A 23,717-nucleotide genomic window follows, 5' to 3' on the forward strand; every position below is an offset into this window, starting at 1 on the left:
TCTTGCAAAGAGTCCAGCGGAGGGCCACAAAGATGGTGAAGGGCCTGGAGCATCTCCCCTATGAAGAAAGGCTGAGTGAACTGGGTCTGTTCAGCCTCGACAAAAGAAGACTGAGAGGGGACCTGATCCAGGTCTATAAGTATCTAAGGTGTGGGGGGCAGAATGGCGAGGCCGGACTCTTTTCAGTGGTGAGTGGAGACAGGACAAGGGGAAACGACCGGAAACTGCAGCATAGGAAGTTCGGCACAAACGTGCGCAAGAACTTCTTTACAGTGAGGGTGACGGAGCACTGGAACAGGCTGCCCAGGGAGGTGGTGGAGTCTCCTTGTCTGGAGATGTTCAAGACCTGCCTGGATGCCTACCTGTGCAACCTGGTGTAGGGAACCTGCTTTGGCAGGGGGGTTGGACTTGATGATCTCTGGAGGTCCCTTCCAACCCCTACAATTCTGTGATTCTGTGATTAATAGGACTATGGAACCCGAAGAGTTACAGCTCTTCTCCATTCCAGCCTGGGAAGGGAAGGAGAGCTCAGAAGGAAAAATGAACCAAGATTTCATGCTGCAATCCAGTTAACCATTTTTTTTCTGTTTAGCTTGAGTAGTCACTCAGTCACATATAGATGATTCTTCAGATTTCCGCCTTGGCAACTTTCAAGGCCAATGTGTCTTTGGATTAAAAGAAAATGGTTGTTTGGGCTCTCATCTAGAGGAATACAGGGCAGGTGGAACATATGGACAATGCTAAGCTAAATAATTTGCCAACTCAAATATTCCCCTAACAACGCTACAAGAATAAAGTTACCATTGTAATAAAGAGCTAGTAATTTAAGGCATGTACAGGGCTTAAAGCCATTAAACCTACACAGAAGATGCTAATAAGATGAGAACAAAGTAAAAGTAAGTAAGGACAGAGAAGGAGGAAGTGCTCAGAGCCTTTCCTACTGGACATAATTGAGGAGTGTACCCGTTTCCTCTCATACCTCGATTAGCCAGGGCTGTTCAGGGCCTATCTAGATGCTAACCCCTCTCCAGGGACTCCACTCTAGCACCAGATTAGAGAGGTTCTATCTTGACGCACATAAATAGTCCATTGCAGCTCAAACAGGCAGCTCATAGCAGCCAACCGGCCCGTTTCCCAGCTTAGCAGGAGTCAGTACTCCCACAAATGAAGGAATTGTCTAAAAAGACTGTCTGCTTTTCATTACATCAACAGATCTCAGAAGAGGAGCGCTTTCTGTAAAATCCAGATAAAGCCAAATTCAGTCTTCCGGACAGTTTACTTCAGTTCAGGTATAAGCTGAGACCAACTAATGTCTGTTCCTAAGTTTTCATCCTCAAGACCGGGAAAGCTGATATCTAAAAGGATTTTGCTCAAACTGTCATTCATGGTGTCCAAAATCAGGCCCTCCATGAGCGATCGGTTTTCAGTAAAACTAGAGGCTGGTAGTTCAAGGGGCAACTGCTTACTAGATTTGTGAATAAAAGATGGAGAGCTCGTGAGGGGGCCGTGTGCTGTGTCATTGGATTCTGTATTGAGCAGTTCCCAAGAGGACTCGGGGAGAGGATTTTTAAGAGGCGTGCTGTTAAAAGCCAGCAAGTCTTGGTTCTCCTGGAAGGCTGTGATCGGCAGCTGAAAGGTTCTCACTGGACTGAAATCCAGCTCATTACCTCTCTTGGCTGACGATGCAGACTTCCAGGGGTCAAGGCCCCCTAGTGGGGGGGTAGTAGTCGCTGCTTTGCAGGGAGTGGAAGAAACTGGCAACTTGTTGAACATCTCTTTGACTGGTGTTTTAAAAGGCCCCTCTTCCTCCTGCAGGCATCTCAGCTGTGATACATTTTCTAGAGGCTGGTTTTCCTGCAGTAAGGGGAGGTCTGCCCCTAACTGGAAAGGATCAAATTCATTGCTCTCTGGAAAGATGACGACAGGCTCTTCTGAGCAAGGCAGTGCTAGGTGTTGTTTCCTTCTGGATCTGCTCATTTCCCGCCTCTCACATCTCTTTATAACTAATGTGTCAGAAACACCCTTAGATGGTGACTTCAGTATAGTGAAACATTTCTTCTCTGTCATGGCTGAGGCTGGGACAAACAAGTCTGGCTCTTCCTTTACAGTTATGGTTGAAGCAAAAGGGGACAGCCAGTCCCCCAGCTGTGAGCTTTCCTCTTCCTTAATGCAGAGTGCCTCAGGGAAAGAAGATGATTCCTCACCAAGCTGACAGTTGTTCTCCTTCAGACAATGTGTTGGGGAAAAAAATCCTTCATCAAATTGGCTCTCCTCCTTTGCCGCAACTATGGGTAAAGAGGATGACTCTTCAGTAGAGAGCGACATCTACAAAAAAAAAAAAAAACAACAAAAACAAGCAACATGCAGTCAGTAAACAAGAATCTTAACCACTCATAATGCGAATGACAGTGGAAGATAAAAAAAAAAAGACCAGCAGCTATGGACAGCAGGACAAGTAAAAGGAGGATCTTCACAGTGAGGCAGCAATAACAACAGCTAAACATTGATCTGCCTTTGAAATTGACACAGAGATATCACAATGGGAAGGATTTTAGCTACTTGTCTTGAAGTTACATCCTTTAGAGTATATCTGCTATGAGCAGCTTCGAGGACAGGCAGGTGAACATTTCTGCGTTTGATCCTCCTTACACTATTTATGTATGCAATAACAAAAAGTGTGATGGCATACTTCATAGAAATGAAGAAAAAATCAAATCAGAATATTAAAATTATCAAAAGAAAAACACACAGGGGAAAAGAAATCATAGGAGGAGAGAATGTAAATGAGCAGATGCATAAAGGAAAACAGGATCAATATTAGAAAGAATGGAACGAGAAGAAGCCTAACAATGCTTATGTGCCTGAGACAGTCATTGAGACACAAAGAGAAAGATCTGTTAGATTACATTTTTTCTTCAGCTCAGAACACCAAGGAACTCTGCAAAATTAGCAAAAAGCATTTATTAGAAAGCTCTAAGATGTTCAACTTGTAAATAGATGCTCTTTCAGAAGCAATGCCTTATAACACAGCTTCCTCTTTAGAGCTATAAAAAAGTATCTGAGTGTTTCAGGGGCAGAAGAAAGCCATTTCCTCTAGTCCTATTGGTTTTCATCTGAGCGGGGAAGAAACATGGCCTTGACTTTTCAATCCAGAGCATCCACTCCTCTAGTGAATTAAATTAACATACATACAGCAATTCAACCAGCAGGTATAGTCACGATACAGACAGAAAAGGAAAAGCAAGAATTGTCACCTAGCCAGAAGCTCACATGCTTGGAGGACCCAGTGAAGATGCATAAAAGAACCACATGAAAAACACAATCCATGGAAGGAAATAGCTATGGAGAAAACAAACCATACAAAGCACAAACACTCATTCCACCAGTCCCCTACAAAGAAGGAAAAAAGACAGAAACAAAGAAAACAACCTTTGGAGCAATGCGCACACGTTTATTGCTCCGGAAGGTCTCTGAGCTGTTGTGGGATGCTCCCTGTACCGTAGATAGAGGAACCTTCAAAGAAGGCTGCAAGACGAGAGGCTGACTCATTGGAAACTGGATCGGAACAAGGTAGGAGTTGATGCGAGGAAGCAAAGGCTTCATCTTTCGTCCTGGAAGAGAAAAGAATAGATTTGCTAGCCTCCTACCCTTCTTTCACTGCATATGGAGAACCAGACACCTAACCGTAAGTGCTTCTAAATACTTCCAGATAACCATTTGGTCAATTACTTTCATTTGCCTTCTTTGCTAGTTTTGAGAATACAAATCCCAAGCCAGAAGCTTTGATGAAGAGCAAAATATAACCTTCCTTAAGGTCCTAGACCTCAAACTGGGGCAAGCTCTGTTGTCACTTGGTTTGAACAGCTAGTTCCCTCCATCTTTCTATCACATCACATCCTCCCTCAGAGAGGACAGCACTACTTTTAGCCCCAATGCTGAGGGATGGGAATTTATGACAATTATTATTTTTAGTCTAGCCTGAAGTAAACACTCACGTGCATTTTGGGATTCAGTTTTGCTGCTATTGTTGCTTCCCATGTTCTTCTGGGGATCTGAAACATGTTGCTTTTGCTGCTGTAAACATTGTGAAATAAGAAAGAGAAGAGAGAAGAATAAAAGAATTCATCTTTGTTCTGCTGCTTTGTTCAGAACTGCAAATCAGAAGCCTGTACTGAGCTAATAGAAACAGCAGTCGTAGAGCCAGCATGAGTGCTGGGTGTTATCTCCGTGATACTTGCTGTTTTACAGCCATGCCATCTCACGGCTAGCTACTAAAAATTCACACAGAAACAGAAATGGTACAACAGAGCTGCTCCAACAACAGTCTGCAGTAGAGCTGACCTTGTTTGAGTGTCCTCAATGCAGAAATGTGATTAGCGTATTTTATCTCTATACAAACCATAGACCTGAAAATCAAGCAAAGGCACAGGAGGAGCCAATGGTCTAAGCAGAAGGAATGAAGCCCAGGGCTGTAGTGGTGACAAATAGTGTCTGATTAATTCATTGAAAATCCATCACTGTTAAAACTGCTGAGTTCAAGAGACAGCATACAGGTTTATCCTTCACAGTACAGCTGGTTTCCAGAAGTTAAAAAGGAGTACAGAGAGGTCCTATTCTTCTTGATTCTGAGACTCAGAACAGGCTGGGACTGCTTCCTCAGAGGTGGAGGTTGTACCTGAAACCCACCGTCTCAGCTCTCTCTGAAGTCTCAGAAAGCTGCCCACTGCAGCCTGTTTTAGCAGTAGACTTCTAGTTGCTCAAAACTGTACAGCTCTTGCCAGCTGTAGACAGGACATATAACTTGAAGGTAATTAGCTTGACTCCATTCCCCAAAAATGGGTGCACACAGAGCTCTACAATCATGTGCAGCAGTGATTCTGTCCCCCTCCCCAAATCTCTTATCTTTTTCTAGCAAGAGGAGATTAGAAGTCCAAGGCCCAGGCCAGAGTCTTACTGATTCAGAGTGCTCAGACGATGTTGACCCCAAGTCCAGCGGCTAGTTGCAGCAAGGCAGTGAGAAGGAGAAAAATAAGAGGAAATTACCAACAATAAAAAGGGACAAATTAATCTAGCATAATCTGAGCAAACCAGAGAATGAATCTGCCCTCCCATCGCACAAAACATAGAAGAGACTAAAAACATCTTAAAAAAAAATCTGAAAAATTTCCTAGATAGGGAAATCCAGCTGGGACAGAACAATTCTATCCTGTGAGTGTCTAGTCAAACAACAGAGGAAATGCTGGTCTAAGTCAGTGGAAAGCTTCTCATTAGAACTTTGCCGCAGTCCTATGGAAACAGGTCGAACAAGCTAATACATTTGGCGTGATACCTGAAGAATGAATGCATCCCAAAGAAGCTCCAGCAGCAAAAGCCACAGCACCCTGTTCTTTTTTCCTCCAAATACAGAGATCATCTATTTTTCAGGAGAAGCAACTGAATTTAGCTTCTACATAGAGGCTGATGCCACTGAATATTAACTTTCCTTTCAAATTAAAGTGCATCTGTTTAGTGTGGCAATTAGGGACTGGATAGCTGTCCCATTTTCTTTGCATGAAGCATTCACCTTAAACACTTGGTCCAATGTTAGGCAACGGTTGGCATCAGGGTGAATAGTCCAGAATGAGATTTTACCATTAGCAGATGTCTCACGGACAAACATATCATGGAGGGACAGGTTATGCCGAATAGAATTCTGCGGAGAAAGGAACAAGGAAGAAGTTGAAAAACAGCATTTTTGTTATCAGCACAGAAAGGTCTATCTCAAACGTGACTGTCTAGCAGAAAGATTCCATTCTAAAGCTCAAAAGTGGATGTTATTATTCACTGCAAACCCAGCCAACTCTACCATTAAGTCTCTTATTCTCTTTATACACAAGATCCTCCTTCTTACTTCAGTGATCAAATATCCCACCACTTTGCCTAAATGGAACGAGAAAAAGAATTAAAAAATTCAAATGTGGAACATTTGAAAGGAGAGGATATTTGGGGTGGGGTTTTAAATTAATTTCAATCTTGCTCTGCAGGCTGGGAAACAACTTTTCATTTTCAGCTGGAATGCTTTCACAGGTTTCACCCGGTGGCCAACTGGAAATTGAGGGCCTGCTTGTTACCTTCCAACCTGGCTTAGCCACATGCTTAAAATATGGGAAATGATCTTCAATCCAGGTATAGATGTCTTTCAGAGTCATACGCTTCCTCTCAGTGCTGTTGATGGCAAACTGGATCATGGCCATGTAGGAGTATGGAGGTCGTTCTGATACTGAATCCTGCCACGAGGAGGAGGGAATGGCAACAGCAGCAGAATTCTCAGTCTGAGAGACAGAAGAAACAAAGTATGAGTGCTTGAATAGTTGACAAGGGCTGGATATTCCATGTACTGCTATTTAAATTGGTAAAGAGAGTGCTCAGATTATTTAGAGATTGTCACATCTAGTTCTTGCAAGTCTTCTAATACAGATGGATTGCATCCTCATCAAGTTTTAGCGTATACTGTTGTCCTCTCCTACTTACCTTGATTCTTCCCCGTAGTGGCATCTGGTTCTCTTTCTCCGTGCCTTGCTTCACAGAACAGGGAGTTAGTCCATCAGTTCTCATCTTCCCCAGCCACTGGATGTTAGTAAGACTATTATCCAGCACAGAGCTCATTGTCTCACCACTGCCTGTTGGGAAAACAAGCCCAAAGCTCTACTTATTTACAAGTGTCTCTTCTCTTCCTTCACCTCAAGTGCCAAAAGGAAAGTAATAACAGATACTTTTTGAAAGGGTATCCCTGAATCAGGATAGGAACAAGATGGTATTGCAAAGCTAAAGCTTCTCGTTTACATACCTTGAGTTCCTGAAAAAAGCTGTACCATTAAAAACAAAACAAAAACTAAAACAAACAAATCATAACATTCAAACCAAATGATTGTTCTCAACCAAAACAGGAAAGTGTTGACTCCAGCACTTTGAGAATTCAAGCATTTTTAGCTAAAGGATTAATTAAGTAAACAAAAGTCAAGGAAAGTGGCATAAACTCCAACCTGGCACATAACCCAAGTAGCAATCAAAAATTCTCCATGGTTTTGAACATCAACAGTAGAAAACTAATGGTTTTTTTTTTTTTTTTTTTATGGTGGGGTTGTTTTCAGTAATATAGTTACTGGAGCTATCTATCGGTTCCTCTCAGATAGCAGTAGCCTGTGGGACAAGATTTGCTGTAGCCCAAATCTATATAGCTGTTTTAAATTCCAAATACAGATATGATCTGAGAAGCAAGTCAAAGTAAAATCAATCCAATTTCTAACATTTGCCCACCAGCTTCAAGAGACAGCCAAGAAGGAAATACTTGCTACCTAATTATAAAAAGGGTCTGAATCATTTCTCTTTCAAAGTCTAGTTCTCTTTCAAAGGTCTAGGCCCCCTTTTGTCACTGCCTAAGGCACTCCATTCATGAGTCCTTTGCCTCATGTTTTGTTCTTCTAGACTAGAATTTTTATCCAGTACAGAAATTTTGCTTTTTTGTTTTGTTTTGTTTTCAAATGCCAGGACTGTTTCTTTCAAAGTATATCCATCAAGATCCCTCAGATTCCATTACACATGCACAGCTATTTTGTAGTTAATTGAATAACTTTCACTGCTGCATACTGAGATCCAAGTACTATGCTCATTGTCCCAGTTTGCATCCCTTTATCTTTCAGAAGGAGAAAAGGGTAAGGGTTACATACTGTTCTCCGGTTTCTGTGCAAATGAAGAATCAATTCCTGAATGCCAGTCCATTGATCCACCTGCAATTTCAGGTGTCTGTGAAATATTCTTCTCTCTTACTTGACTATTCGAAGACCTAGCCACTGCGCCAGGTTTCTCCACTGAGGGAAGGTGCTGTGATAGTATCAAACCTGCTGAACGAGAAGTTCCCCCACTGCTAATGAGAATGAACTTATTGGGCCCATTGTTGCCACACTCTTTTCCTTTTGCTGTCAGGGCCTCTATGATGCTTTGGATATCTGCATTTGTAGGGATGGCCACCACTTGTGTGTTGGGCATGGTAGGATGGTTCATTATCTTTATTCCCGCTGGAAATTTCTGCAGGCCACAGTCTATTTTGTCTCTGCATTGGCTGTCCTTTTGGTCCTCCTGGCTGTGCTCCTGCTTAGGTGTCTTTTCATCGTGACCACTGTTCTCATCTCTACCTGAAGTACTGGATACCTCCTTCTGTAGAAGGGTCAGTTTCCTTCTTTTGAGAATTAAGGGCCTGCGAGGGCTGGTCCTCATTATTTATCTGAACAGTTACTCTCCATTGAAAATGAGAGGAACAAGTCCTGCAAAACAAAAGATACAACATAAGTGCACAGTAGACAGTAGGAATAGATAAAAGAGGTCAGCAAATACATTGCAGGTCTTTCACAGCACACATGTTCTCAGCAATTTCCATGCTGCTAGAAAACAGAGAAAGAAAAACAAAAATGAAAGTTTGTAACAAGATTGACTAGGAAACTACACTTTACCTCTTTTATCAACAGCTTGTGGAAGCATGATATGAGAAATATTTGCAGAGTAAATAGTTGCATCAGAAGCTGAGATCCATGATGTATCTAATAAGAAGGAAAGCACGTATATCTGTATATCTAAAGGCTGGGAGAGATCTGGAACTCTTCTGTCTAGAGAAGAGAAGGCTGAGAGGGGATCTCATAACTATTTATAAATAGTTATAAAAACTATAGTATTTATAAACTGAAGTGCAGGGGTGAAGTTGATGGGGGTAGCCTCTTTGGTGGCAAGCAACAATAGAATAAGGGTCAATGGGCAGAAACTGGAACAACAGGAAGTTCTATGCTAATAGAAAGAACTTGTTTACTGTCAGAGTGATGCAGCACTGGAACAGGCTCCCCAGAGCTGTTGTGGACTCTCCTTCTCCGGAGATATTCAAGACCTGTCTGGATGTTTACCTGTATGAGGAACCTGCTTTAACAGGGAGATTGGACTTGATCTACAGAGGTCACTTCTAACCCCTACAATTCCATGGATCTATGATACCATTTTGTTTTTCTTCACCATTATTCCTTAGCTCTGTATTTATCTACCACCCCTAATTTCTCAGACCTAGAGAAATACAGTTTCCTCATTCTAGTCGGCTGTTTATAAATATCTGAAGTATAGGAGTCAAATCAGTGGGGACAAACTTTTATCGGCAATAGAACAAGGGGCAACAGGCAGAAACCAGAACATAGGAAGTTCCAGGCTAACACAAGGAAGAATTTCTCTACTGTGAGAATGATGGCACATTGGAACAGGCTGCACAGAGAGGCTGTGGAGTCTCCTTCTCTGGAGATATTCAAAACCCATCTGGATGCTTCCCTGCGTGAGCCACTGTAGGGAACCTACTTTAGCAGGGAGGTTGGACTCGATGATCTCTAGGTGTTCCCTCCAGCCTCTACAATTCTGTGGTATCTGCTTTACAGATGCTAATACTTAGCTGTGAAGTGACTTCACCACACTAGCCATTAAGCTGGAGGGGTGAGAAACCAGAACACAGAAATACCACTCTGCTGTAAGCAACAGATCACAACCTAAAAAAAAAAAAAAAAAGGATTTAAGAGCTGGCAAAAGATGCGGGAAGCAGAAATTGCCCTGATCATTAGAAGTATACAATACTTCTAAAGCAGAAGATAGGCACTTCAAAATAAAGGCAAAGTAAGTGCTTTAGTCACTTCTTCTGTAGATTTGAGTAGCACTAGATAGATTCATGATAGAGCAGTAAACAATTTAAATTTCAAATTTTTGGGTGACAGATAATTTAGATTATATGGTGGAAGGTACTGCTTTCAGGGTAAAAAGCTGAGAACATCTTCTGAGAACAATACTTATAAATATAATGTCATTTAAGAATTAGATGTAGAGACATTGCCTCTTGCAGCAAGCCACTGGAGAAAAGAAAAAAAAGTTGCACTTATTGTTATCATTGGGGAAGGTGGGCAGAACAAAAACAAACAATGAAAAAGGCATTTTACATTAGTAATTTTGACTGGCTTTGCAAAAAAAAAAAAAAGCTCACAGTAAGAATCACCTGCAAAGACACAAAATGGAAAACGTCCATCAGATGAACTGCTCTGTGAGAAGGAATAGGTGGGTTCAGAGGCTGCACAGCAGCTGAAGGGCAGAAACAGAAACATACACGCAGGCTGTAGCATTCAGGGACACGCAGAGCCTTTTGCAAGGTTCTCTGCTCACTTACAGAAAGGTCTCCTTAAGACAACAACGGAGGCGTAACTATCAGCCAGCCCCCAGGAAACCGCACTTCCTAGAGGAACAAATAATTTCCTAAACAGGCCAAACGCTGTTTTCAGCAGCAGGGAGTAACACCAGAAGCGCACAACTCCATTGAGCTATGAGAACGAAGCAAAAACCAGGATACTGAAGAGCTAAGCAAGTACCCCCTCAAGCCTACATCACCCATTCCAAACCTCAACCCTGACCTCCCGGATTGCCGGGTGCTGCCAACCCCGACGCCCTCGCCAGTGAATCCCGCCCGCTCTCCCAGGATCCCTCCATCTAGGCATTTGCCTCCGAACTCTCAAAGGAGATCTCACTAGGCAACCCAGCTCCTCACGGGGAACGCCCAAGCAACGGGAGATCACAGCACGGCAAGGAATGAATGCTGAGCCTTGGTCACAACTCACCCCCTCCCCAGCCGAGCAGGAGACGCGCAAGGAAAAGTTAGCTTCAGGACTTCCGGTCGCAGTCGCCGTCCTCCCCATCCGCCCCCAGTAGCGATCGTTTCCCTGTTTGAATTTGGCGCCTGGCGGTTCCTTGGTATCACGTGCCGGCCCGGACCAGTGAAACGCAGCGGTAGGCGGGGCGAAGCGAGGTGGACCAATGGGTGGTTGCTAAGTAGCATAGGGATCTGCCTGGCCGCCTGTGAAGAGCCTGGTTTGGGTGGTCTGGTGGAGGAGGTCGTTATTAAGTTTGATGGTGGGTAATCTGTTTCAGTAGAAGTTATCTGGCCTGAGCCTCTAGCTTTACTGCCAAGTTTGGTTCTTAGTGCGTGCGTTCGTGTTCGCTGTGTTCGTGGAAGGAAAGAGAAGCTTCAGTGGCCGTCAAAGAGATCTCCAGAAAAGAGCATCTGAACTTCACTGGTTTGTGGACATTAAGGCTGTATCTCAAAACCTTATGGGATCTGCTAAAGGGGCTGTTAAGTTGTTTTGATAATGAGCAGTAAGCAGTTAAGATGTTATGTAGCTTTATATCTTTAACGAGAAAATGTATTTCTTGCAAGGTATTTTCTTTGAAATTGCTCACCTGTGTCAATCTGCTTCTAAATGGAAAAAACAAACTGAAGTTTTGAATTCAGTTTTGAATATAGCTGGTTCTATATTTTCGTATTTTGCTCAGGTCTTATCAAATATGGATGACTTTCAAATTATTTCTGAAGTGTTTTTATGGAAAAAAATCCTATGAGTTTTTTTATGGCTTATGTATTTAAAGTATGCATTTTCATAAGGAAGTAATATCTTCTGCAACGTTATGCCTTGTTCAAAACGCTACTTCAGGACTCCTTTTGCTGCTTAGACACTTCTACCTTGTTTGTATGGTTGTATACCACAATGTATTTGGCTATGCCTTCTTGAAGCTTTAGAGCACTTAGCACATACGTAGTAGAATGAGTAGTTAAATTTGATTAAAAGATGTAAAAACTACTGGTAAGTAACAGTCTATATGGAGATGTGTATGCAATGTTACTGTATTTGTGTTTTGCTCAAAAACTTTATTTGAGGTTTCCAAATAATTGTTGAAGTCCATTTCTGTTTATCTTCAACAGATTCGAGGGTGCTTGATCAGAGTGCTTTCCTCCTCCTCCAATTGGTTCTAGCGAGCATCATGAGGTTTCAAATTCATTTTGTAATACTGTCTGATGCCTCCAAAAAAGAAGTGTACCCGCAAAACTAGAAAGGCAGAGCTGGTATTCCTTGAGAGGCCATGGGAGGGACCCATCCATTGCTGTGAAACTCCGCTGTATGTGGCTGAAAATCCAGTACGTGTTTCTACAAAGCCTGTAGACCAGAACACCTCTGCTGCCTGGGTTGGTATATGTTATCAATTTCTCTGTGTCTTGCAAAAACAGGTTTTTTAATTTTCTCCCACATCGCAACAGAGAGTTTTGTGTCCTTATAAGGAAAGTCAACAGCATGGACCTGAATTCGTTATAGAGTCTTACGCATAAATAAGTGCATGTGAGTTTTTTCACATTCAAATATAAAAAATAAAATCCTGTGTATTTGAAGGCATAAAACTATAGTGTGTACAGACCACAGTTTTTATTTGTCTTCTGAAAAATTAATTCTGGTGAAGAAGTAGCTTGCTTTCTATGGCAATTGAAGATCCTGCACATAATAAATTTTCTTTTGAGGAAATCTTTTGCTGCTCAAAATTGCTGAAGTCTAAAAGTTACCTGTTTAAAAACATGTTTTGTTTAAATATGACACCACTAAATTTAGGGAACAGAGGCCTTTGCTTCAGGACTACTTATTTTAAATTGCTGTCTTTTTAATTCTGTGTGTTTAGAATAGTTTCTCTCTCATGAGCTCCTTTTATAGTCTGAAGAATATTCCAGAGACTGGTTGCAGTGTCCTGAGTCCATATTTTATATCCGTATTACAAAGTTTTATGTTTGCATTTGTTTTTGTTTTTGTTTTTTTTTCTTTAATAAAGAAAACGGGAGCTGCAAAGGCAGGCTATTTCTATACAACAGTAATTATCATCTAGGAGAGCTCTTAGAGCTCTGTTTATTGACCTTGTGTTTCTGTTGTTATAAAGTAGACTTGAGGTGTGGTTTCAAATTCATATGAAACATTCCTTTAGCCTTTAAGATAAAAGGGGACAGCTTCTCTAGCAGCGCCTTTTATGATAGGACAAGGGTAAATGGCTTCAAATGAAAAAAAGGAAATTTAAACTGTATATAAGGAATAAGGGTAGTGAAGCACTGGAACAAGTTATGCGGAGGTAGTGAATAACTTGTCCCGTAGACATTAAAGGCCAGGCTGTTTAGGCCTCTGAGCAACCTGATGTAGCTCTTGTTCACTGCAGGGGAATTGCACTATCACAGAATCACAGAATGGCCAGGGTTGGAAGGGATCTCAAGGATCATGAATCTCCAACCCCCCTGCCACATGCAGGGCCACCAACCTCCACGTTTAATGCTAAACTAGATGACCTTTAAGTATCCCTTCTGACTCAAATGATTCTATGTGGGTTTTTTTTGTTTTTTTTTTTTAATTATTATTTTACCCTGTAATGTTTATATAGGTAGGTTAGTACTATGGCTTTTAAAACACTGCATGAAATAATTGCTGTCAAGATGTATGCTTTTTGTTTGGAAGAGCTTAAAATAACCATATTGTTCTGTGTTCTAAATATCCAGTGTTTTCTTTGAAGTCAACAGCACTGAAGCTATTAGATATTAGAAAATATTGGTAGTTTTTACAATTCCCTGAACCGTCCTCTACGGATGGATATCACTTGTTTCGCTGGCAACTGAATTTCTGCTCTTTCAGATCCTCTTGACTGCTAGGCTCCTGGTAAAGCCTATGTGGTGTGTTCTCTGAAGCAAGGAAGTCCAAATCAATTGTTCACTTACGTTATTTTAAGTTTGTACCAGGATACAATTATTAAGAAACTAGAGCCATGATTCCCTAAAGAATGGCTTTGGTTCAAGCAGTTCAGATGTACAGCACACAATCACTACCCATTATTAGCTTGCACTTAGTTTTTGAGGGACTGTATAGAAACTTGAGAAGGCTAAAAGGGGTTTGTGGTTGTCATAACCATGTCCAGGTTGGAATACTCTAGGTAAAAACAAATTGCAAGAAATTGAATGTGACTTTTGAGACTCTGGAAGATAAGGACTACTGTAAAAGAAGGATTTGCAAGTCTTGAGTAAGTGCACAAAGTCTTTCAAAGCTCAATAATCTGTATTTCATTGATAGTCTTCTACAGAAAGCTGATTTTAGTAGAACTGACTTTGTGGTCATCTGTTAATCTTTGTGTTGTAGTGTCTCTAAAGAAAACATGTTTCAGGGGGATATTTTGAAGGCCTAATTAACATTATCTTTATATTACTCCCAATTGTAGCTGTAGTTGCTCAGAAATACTTGGGCTGCAGTGTAGTTCATTTATTCTGCTATGTTAAGAAATAGGATCCAGCTCTGAAATGTTTTAAGTCAGCAGGTGTTGAAGGCATTAATGCCTGTCAGACAACTTAAGCTTCTGATTTAAAGTCTTGTGTGCTTTTCTTTTTAAGTTTAAATTACCCAGGGATAGTTCACTTGCACCCCACTCACTTCTCAGGGATAGAATGTAACTTTGAGGTTCAGAGGTGTTTCCTGCTTACCAGCTTGGCTAACAACTAGTTTGCTTTGCTGCAAGCTAGCTTTACCCATTTAATTCCCATGCTGAAGAAAGATGGGATGGGTGGGAGAGTAGAATAAGGTTGGTGTTCCTCTGTCTGGAAAAAATATTGTTTTTTTTCTTATTGTGTTTTAGGTGTGCCCACAATCTGAAACAACTAAGTCATTGGTTTTGAGAGTGTGTCAGAAGAAGCAACGTGGTTCTCACAAGCTTCAGAATCAGGATGTCAGCTGTGGTTTGCTTCATGCAGAGACAGCTTGTCGAAGATCTGTGGCCTGCAAATTTCCTCCCTTAATTTTTGAGAATTCAGAAGTATGTTCAGTCCGCTCCACAGATATGCTGAGTCATGCAGGAAAGAACACACAGCATTCTCACATCCAGTGCAAGAAAGAGATAGGATCCAAAGCTAACATCCAGGTGAATGGTTCTGAGAACTGTAGTGAAACGCCATCATTACCTATTTCTCAACCTGTAGGGCCAGAAGTCTTCAGCCCACTAGATATGGGGATGCCACAGTTGCCTTCTTTAAGGAACTGCACGTGCAGCAGTGCGCTGCCACAAATCAGTAGTCATGCTGAGTTGGTGTCTAGCGTCAACCACTGTGGGAGGGAGCAATTGGCAGAAACACTAGTTATGGATACTCCTGAGCATGAGTATGGAATAAAGGTCACCTGGAGGCGTCGGCCTCATCTCCTTAAGTACCTGAGAGACAGAGGGAAGCTGAGTACTGCTGACATACTGGTGAAGGCACACCTTGAACTCTAGAAGTCAGGGTGCCTCTTGATTGGCAAAACAGTAATTTTATGCACAAGGACTTGCCTAAATACAAAATGCTCTTTTCAACGATAAAGAGGGGCAATAGCTTAAGCTATACATCGTGCTAGGGCATGCTAATTCTATGTCGTAGCAACGTGTAGGGTGCACCTTGTTCTCAGGGGGTGAGTGGCATTTTTTTTTTTTTTTTTTTTTTTCCGGACTCATCTTCCTTGCAGAGGGTGGGGGGAGGGCAGTAAGTGCAACGCGTCTTCCCACCCACACACCTCCTGCGATCCAGAGTTTAGTGCCCTGCGCCATCAGGACAACTGGCGGGCTTGGGGGGGAGGGGGGAGGAGGCGGGGCTCGGCGCTGACCTGGCTGCCTCTTCTGCGCATGTGCGGTTCGAGTTCTTGCCAGCTGAGGGGGCGCAGCCGCCAGTCGTGGGGTAGTGTGCTGTGCGTTCGGCCAATGGTGCAGGACTTAAGTTACGAGTTACGTCGCCGAGGGTAGCGGTGAGGCCGAGGCAGGGTGCGTCGGCCGAGGTCCTACAGTAAAGGAGGGGCTGAGGATGGAAGGCGCGCGGAGCCGATGCGCGCTCAGTGGGGGCAGGTGAGTGGGGCCCAGCGCGGCAAGGCGGGCGCGAAGCGGTCTACGACGAGTCCTGTCCCAGGTTGCCCCTGCGTCTCGGTGGGGTCGGCCCGATGCGGTAGGTGCGATGCGGTGCGCTGCTTCCCCGGTTCCAGCTTCTTGCGGGCGGGCGCGGCTTTGGTTGAGGCAGCGTCTCCGGGAGAGAAACCACTGTGAACGTTTTTTTTTTTCTTGCGCTTCTGATCGTAGTTGAGCTTTTGAGATGTGAAAGCGGTAGCAAGCTCTTAGGCATCTGGGGGGGGGGGGGGAAGGAACAGCTAAAGGGAGCTTAACTGACGTAATGGGAAAAGCATGTTAAGTTTGGAAGAGAGATTTTTGGAAGGAGATTAGCTGGAACCCCAAATTACTGAAAATTCCAGTGTGAGGATGCAGTGAAAAGAGACTTTGACAACGTGATTAGTGAAGTGATTGTGAAAATGCAGAAAAAGAACTATTTTGTGCCTCTGATGTTTGGATACGCAATGTAAAAGCCAGTAAAGAGAGAAACAAAGGAATGTGTAGTGGTTGAGTTATGGTAAAGCCCACGTAGGACAAAACCCATATTTGTTGATGAAATAGACTTGGTGTTTTTTAGTTGGAGAGTGAAAAAAGGCATTAGAATGTGGTGGCATCCTGTGATCTCTTGGGTCAGCTAAATATGCTGTGAAACACCAAAGTCAGCATAAAGAAGAAATCTAAAGCGAGTTCTGTTCTGAAATGAGTGAACAAAAAAATAATGGCTGCATATCCCAAAATTTTCTGGCATAGATATTAGGCTTTAAATTTTGACAGAATTGAAACTACAGGAGAAGATTCTGCTTTTCTGTTAACAATTGTGATAATACAATTTCTTTCTGCTATGGAACTTGTTTTGTATACTTTCATGGATGTTTCACAGAAAAAGCTGATGAGTAATGCAATTTCATCTGCTAGCTGCTTCTCCCATAACCCCAGTTTATTAAACAATTTCCTTAGCTTTCTTAGTTGCAGTGCTTAATGTAAGAATACTAGAATACACAGACCTAAATAAATGTACATAGTTTCTAAGTAGATATTTAAGACCTTTTGTTGAGTCTAAGGAACCAGTTAGTATTTTTGTTTTTTCTTCCTGAAATGAAATACCCTTGCTATTCAGCAATATGTAAGATATGTTGAGACATAAATATTTTATTTGATGGATAGGTATGTGAGATTTTGGGTTAGGCCCCTTCTAAATATATATTAATACTATGGTGTTGTGTTAACTTACTACTTCCCCACCAATGCTGTCTTTCATTTAAGATGACTGTAATTAAAGTAGTAGCTAGAGTTCATTTTGAAGTCTGATTGACTTTCATCTAGATATGATGTGTCTCAGTGCTTTATAAAAATAATGTTGATTGTATTATTTCATTGTTTTGGTAAGTACTATGCATTTCTTTTTAATTTGGGGAAATCTGAAGCTAAAAATGTTGGATAAAGTAGAGACATTCACATGAATTCACACTGAGATCATTGTAAGCATTTAAAATATTGAGAAGGGAATTTGGCTCTTATCACAAAATCATATCGTAGAATGGCTTAAGTTGGAAGGGACTTTAAAGATTGTGTAGTTCCACCCCTCCTGCTACATGCAGAGTTGCTGACAGCTAGATTAGGTTGCCCAGGGTCCAATCCAACCTGGGCAATGTCTTGGGAATTAGGGTATCCACAGCTTCCTGGGCAACCTGTTCCAGTGCCTCACCATCCTGAGTAAAGAATTTCTGCCTAGCATCTAACCTAATTTTCCCCTCTTTTAGTTTAAAGCTTGTCTTGTCACTATCAGACCATGTGAAAAGTTGTTTGTTATTTCCCCCTCCTGTTTATAAGCTCCTTTCAAGTACTGGAGGGCCATAATGAGATGTCCCCAGAGCCTTCTCTTCTTCGAGCTAAACAAGCCCAGATTCTCAATTTTTCTTCATAGGTGAGTGCTCCAGCCTTCTGCCAATCTTTATGGCTCTCTTCTGAACCTCCTCCAACATCTCTGCATCTTTATTCTGCTGGGGGTCTGAGATCTGGATGCCTCACAAAGGCAGACTAGAGGGGAGCAGTCATCTCCCTTGTCCTGCTGGCCACCCCTCTGTTGATGCAGCTTAAGATACTGTTGGCTTTCTGGGCTGCAAGGGCATGCTGTTGGTTCGTGTCCAGCTTTTGGTCCACGAGGACCCCCAGGTCCTGCTCAGCTGAGCTGCTCTCAATGACTTCGCCCAGTCTATGCATGCCATATGTCAAGGATTGCACTGATGCAAGTGCAACACCTTGAACCATTCCATTCCATATTTGGAAGACCTTAGTATAGGCTATCAGGAGTGTTGGGCTTGACTGTTTTATATATATGCATGTAAACTATAGTTTTTTTTAGGAAAAAGCAGTTAACTGCTAATAATTATCATCGCTAATCTGTAATCCAGACAAGACTGAAATCCTAAATTTCCTATTAGTCCTTGGGTATTTTTATTTGAATGCAGGTGACCTTCTTGAAATTAACAAGAATTTTTGTAAACTACAGGGTAATTTACAATTGTAAAATTGTGCAAGTGTTATCCTTAGATAAAAGAGAATTGACTTAACGTTTTATTTGCACAATCCCTTTCAAGTCTGAGCATTAACCAAAAACTCCATCTCAATGTGATACATTTGTAAATATAGAATCATTTGAGTTAGAAGGCACCTTTAAAGATCATCTAGTCCAGCTCCCCTGCAGTGAACAGGGACATCTGTAGTTCAGTTGGGTTGCTTAGAGCCCTGTCCAGCCTGACCTTGAATGTCTCCAGGGACAGGACATCTACCACCTCTGGGCAACCTGTTCTAGTACTTCATTACATTATTGTAAAAGAAAAGAAAAAGAAAAAGAGAAGAAGAAGAAGAAAAAAAAAAAAAAAAAAAAAAAAAAAAAAAAAAACCAAACAACAACAACAAAAGAAAAAACCACCAAAACCTTACTCTTTATATCCACTCTAAATCTGTGCTCTTTTAGTTTGAAACAGTTTCCCCTTGTTCTTTGACCATAAACTCTGCTAAAGAGCCTGTCCCCTTCTGAAAGGCCTCTATCAGGTCTCCCCAGAGCCTTCTGTGTGCAGAATAGCCCCAGCTCCCTCAAACTTGTCATCACTGGGGAGGCATCCATCCCTTGGATTATTTTTGCAGCTCCCCTCCAGACGCTGCAACAGGCTCATGTTTCTTTTGTACTGAGGACTCGTATCTGGATGCAGTGCTTCAGGTAAGGTCTCACCTGCTCAGAGTAGTGGGGCAGGATCACCTCCCTTGTCCTGCTGACCATACTTCTTTGGATGCAGCCTGGGATAGGATTGCACATTGCTGGCTCATGTCCAGCTTGCCATCCATCAGTACCCCCAAGTCCTTTTTATCACAGCTGTGCTCAGTGTTTTCATCCCCTGGCTTGTATCAATAGTGGAGGTTGCCTTGGTCCAGGTGCAAGACCTTGCACGTGGCTTTGTTGAACCTGTCTAGGTGTTACTGATTTCCATCTGGACACTGATCCATTGACCACCATGCTCTGAGTACAATCTTGAGTTCAGTTTCTCATCTATTAAGCCATCCACCCATCAAATCTGTCTTTCTGTGATTTAGAGAAAAGGTTGTAATGGGGAACTGTGTCAAAGGTCTTGCTGAAGTATAAATGAGGTAAGTGGCCCTTCCCTTGTCCACGGATACAGTTGCACCATTAGAGAATCTCCAAGGTTGGCAGACCTCCAAGATCATCCAGTTCAACCTACCGTCAATATTTCTCCTGTAAACTGTATCTGTTACTACAACATCTAAACGTTTATTAAACATTTCTGGGGACAGTGACTCAACCACCTCCCTGGGCAGTTTGTTCCAGTGCCTTACTGCTCTTTCAAAGAAGAAATTTTTCCTAATATTCAGCTGACACCTTGAGGCCATTCCCTCTAGTCCTATTGCTAATTATGCTGGAGAAGAGGCTGGTCCTCCCACTCCCCCCACCCTTCAACTTGCCACGACCTCCTTTCAGATAGTTGCAGAGAGCTATAGGTCCCTCCCTGAGCCTCCTTTTTTTCAGACTGAACAATCCCAGTTCCCTCAGCTGTTTTTCGTAAGACTTGTGTTCCAGACCCCTCATCAACTTCATTGCCCTTCTCTGGACATGCTGTAAGGGCCTTGATGTCTTTAATTTTTTTTTTTTTTTTTTTTTTTTTTTTTTTTGTAGTGACAGGCCCAAAACTGAATACAGTACTTGAGATGTGACTTCACCAGTGCTGAGTTTAAAAATAAATAAATAAATAAAAATTATAAACAGCCACTAGCTTTGCCAGGTGGAATTTATCCTTAGTGAAGCCATGCTGATTGCTTGATATAGCTTCCTTCTCTTCCGTGTTTCTTAGCATAGCTTCTGGGATATTCTGTTCCATGAGCTTTCATCGCGAAGAGGCGAGCCTGCCAGCTCTGTGCCACACCTACCTTTAGGCCTGGCTCTGCTTCCTGTAATTGGTTGCGCAGGCGCAGGGCTGCTGGTCAGTTCTGTTACGGGGGCTTTCGCTGGAGGCGAGTGACACAATGAGGCGTAGCGAGACGATGCTGTGGCAATGCCTGGAGGCCCGGGCCAGTCCTGCTGAACGTGTCACCGGCTTCCCTGCCTCCTCCCACTGTACGAGGGAGGGCCGAGTGGCAGCAGCCCGGCGGTGACATGCGCCCACATACCACCATAATCCTGCACTAGTTAACCCCAGGGACATCTGCTTCTACATGGAGACCCTGTACAACCTGCCCTTTACAACATGAACATCAGAATGTGATATCATTGTATTAGGGACTGACTGATTGCATTTTTAGCATTTTTGATATTTAATATTTTTACACTTCAATATTGAATAAATGTGACTGAGACGTATTCCAAGAAGGGAATATTTTTTGTGATTGCAGTACTCCAGATTCACAATCTATCTAGGGCTTGCTATGGTATTTACAGCCCGATTCCACCAATTTTTAATCTCTCTCTTGTAATTTGTTATCTCTTGTTTATCGTGTCTGTACTATCCATTTCTCTAATCTTTACAGTTGAGTTGCTATCTGCTTATCTGTTTATCTAAGCATACCCTAGCTGGTATGTAAGGTTGGGAAAAAAAAAAAACAACAGTTTTAACTCTCATAAGTGTGAATGAAGAAATAATCCTCTCTTTTCCTACGATGTAGACAGCAGTGGCAAGAGAGGGAAAAAGTAGCAAAACCATGTTCTTGTCACAAAATTTGCACTCAGTAATTTTGAGTGTTAGAACATTGAAAGTCTTTATAAAACTGTAGATTGTAGGAATTGTCTTTTCAGTTTATAATAAATCATTTTCTCTTACATTTTAGGTTACTGAGGACCCATCCTTATAAAGACTGTATTTGTCTTTTTCTTCTGCATTTTTTTTTTTTGTTTTTAAACCACTGTTGATATTAGCATCAGTAGAAGGGAGATGTGCTCTGATCTGACATCAGAGATGGTATGACTGGTATAAATTATTTCTGTTCAAAATCTTTGTGCAACTGTTATATAATATACTAATACAGTAGCCATATAGGTTAATGCAGATGCACATCTAGATATATGTACAGACTGAAGGACAAGAGATTGGAGAACAGCCCCATGGAAAGGGAAGTGGGGGTTTTGGTTGATGGCAAGTTGAATCTGAGTTGACAGTATGCGCTGGCAGCCAAAAGGACCATCTGAATCCTGGAGTGCATCAGGTCCGCCACTGCCTGCTGGTCAAGGAAAGGGGTTGTTTAATTCTGCTCTTCACTGCTGTGGCCTAACCTTGAGCACTGTGTGCGTGTTTGGGTGCTGAAGTGTAAGAAGGACTTAAAACTCTTCAAGCGTATTCAAAGGAGGGCTGTGAAGATTGAGGTGGGTCTAGAGCAGGCATATCTGGCCTGTAGCCTGCATGCAGTCCAGCTCAGCTCATTCTGTAGCCCTCACCCCCTGCTGCTGCATCATCATGGCGGCAGATCTGCCCCATCAAGCAGCCTGGTCTGGCCTAGTTGCAGGGCACAAGCAGGGCACAGTGCAGTGCAGACAAATAATATAGCACTGTGTTTAATTTGTAAGGAAACAGTGTCAGTTTTCAAAGATTACAATTTGAAAAGACATTATATGCAGAAACATGCTGCCAAATTCAGTGCACATCAAGGAATGCTTCGTAAAGATGAATTAATGGAACTGAAAAAGGTCTGTCACCTCAACAAAACATTTTCAAAAAAGTTAAAACTCACATAAACTCTGTTATAAAAGCTAGTCATATGATAGAAAATCTGCAAAGAAATTAAAACTATTTACTTAGGTGAGTTTGTTAAGAGATGGATAGAAAGCATGGCAGATATAATGTGTTATGATAGAAAAAGAAAAAGCAGATTTCTCTAAAATCAGTTTGTCTATGACAAATATGTCCATTTGACTGATTATATTACATTATAATTCTATATTATATGTCCATTTGACTATGGACAGATGAAGTGAAGAAATAGAAAAATCTATTGAAAAAGATTTGGAGTGCAAAACTGCTAATTTCAAATTTTATTCTTTGATGATAGATTAAATTACTGATGCTGCAGATATGGCTCTACTTGCTGTTTTTGTTAGAGATATTGATAACAAATATGATATCACTGAAGAAATGAAGAAATGACTTCTTTGATGCCACTGAAAGACACAACTAAATCTATTCTTTTGAATGAAGCAGTAAAAAAAAAAAAAAGAAAAAATTACAGCAATTTTCTTTGTCAACATATGTGGTATAGCTACTGATGATGCCCCAGTGGTTGTTGGTAAAAAAAAGGGACTTGAAAGATTAATAGAAGATGATGCAATTACCTCTGCTAACTCAGATAAAATATCATGGCATCAGGCATCAAGAAAATGTATGTGTAAAAGCTTTAAAAATGGATGCCACACAAATCTTCAAAGCTGTGAATTTCATAAAGCCCAAGAGACTGAATCATCACCAGTTTTAGGAGTTCCTTAAAAGCATAGATGCTGATTATGGGGTCATCGTTGACTTTTCTGAATGAAGGTGGCTAATTCAGGGTAAAATGCTAAAAGACTTTGCAAAGTGAAATCATGTCCTTTCTGGAATCAAAAGGAGAATTTGTTCCAGAATGTGGAGATTAAAAATGGCTCAAAGATTTAGCATTTTTGCTGAATTTGGCCACTCATTTGAATGAGTTGAACATGTGTCTTCAAAGTGAAAATCAACTTATCTGTACTATGTTTCTGACAATATTAGTGCTTGGAATGAAACTTAAATTATGGCAAGATCAAGTTATGTCAAATAATTTCATGCATTTTGATACATTGCCTAAAACAGTTCTATGAACAGTGAAAAATATGCAGGTGTGCTTTCTATTTTGATAAAGAAGTTTGAGATTAGATTTTCTGATTTCAGGGTTTTTTGTTTTTTTTTTTTTATATTTGAAAGTCCATTTGGCCAACAAAAATGTATTACTTACAGATTTTCACATTAAATGCATATTGTTGCCATCGGACATTCAACTTTAAAAAAAGAAAAAAAAAAAGATCATGTCTCTTTACCAGACTTGCATAAGCGCTCTCTTACCAAAGAAAAATATCCCTCACTTCACAGTCACACCTTATTCATGTCATTACTTTTTGGCAGTACATACATTTGTGAGCAATTATTGTCAAGGATGAAGCATAGGAAAAGTAATACTTAATCAAAAATCTGGGATGAACACGTGGAGAAGTCACTAGGAATGGCAACCACTGCCATTGAACCAATCTGATGCATTAGTTCCACAAAAACAAAGTTAGACATCCAACTAGTTTTATGCCTTTGTTCCTCCCTGTTTTTTATGTAAAATTTGTTACTTAAATACATTGAGTTTGTATGCATTTTTGTGTGACCCATGGCAATTCCTGTTTGCTTGGTATGGCTCAGGCAGGCCAAAAGGTTGGACAG

General features: G+C 41.5%; 2 protein-coding genes across 2 annotated transcripts; one reads left to right on the forward strand and one right to left on the reverse strand.

Annotated features, from left to right (window-relative positions):
* Positions 1 to 1,275: 1,275 nt before the first annotated feature.
* FOXM1 (forkhead box M1) lies at positions 1,276 to 8,253 on the reverse strand (the record flags this gene model as incomplete). Its single annotated transcript, XM_079536554.1, has 9 exons — positions 1,276 to 2,325; positions 3,430 to 3,611; positions 3,996 to 4,074; positions 4,955 to 4,996; positions 5,330 to 5,413; positions 5,564 to 5,692; positions 6,111 to 6,311; positions 6,511 to 6,659; positions 7,707 to 8,253. The coding sequence occupies 9 exons, from the start codon at positions 8,251 to 8,253 to the stop codon at positions 1,276 to 1,278; spliced, it is 2,463 nt and encodes an 820-aa protein (XP_079392680.1).
* A 3,637-nt stretch (positions 8,254 to 11,890) lies between these two features.
* On the forward strand, positions 11,891 to 15,147 carry RHNO1 (RAD9-HUS1-RAD1 interacting nuclear orphan 1; the record flags this gene model as incomplete). Its single annotated transcript, XM_079549117.1, has 2 exons — positions 11,891 to 12,058; positions 14,518 to 15,147. The coding sequence occupies 2 exons, from the start codon at positions 11,891 to 11,893 to the stop codon at positions 15,145 to 15,147; spliced, it is 798 nt and encodes a 265-aa protein (XP_079405243.1).
* Positions 15,148 to 23,717: the final 8,570 nt, after the last annotated feature.

This window comes from Tetrao urogallus, assembly GCF_951394365.1.
Source record: "Tetrao urogallus genome assembly, chromosome: 1".
Taxonomy (NCBI): domain Eukaryota; kingdom Metazoa; phylum Chordata; class Aves; order Galliformes; family Phasianidae; genus Tetrao; species Tetrao urogallus.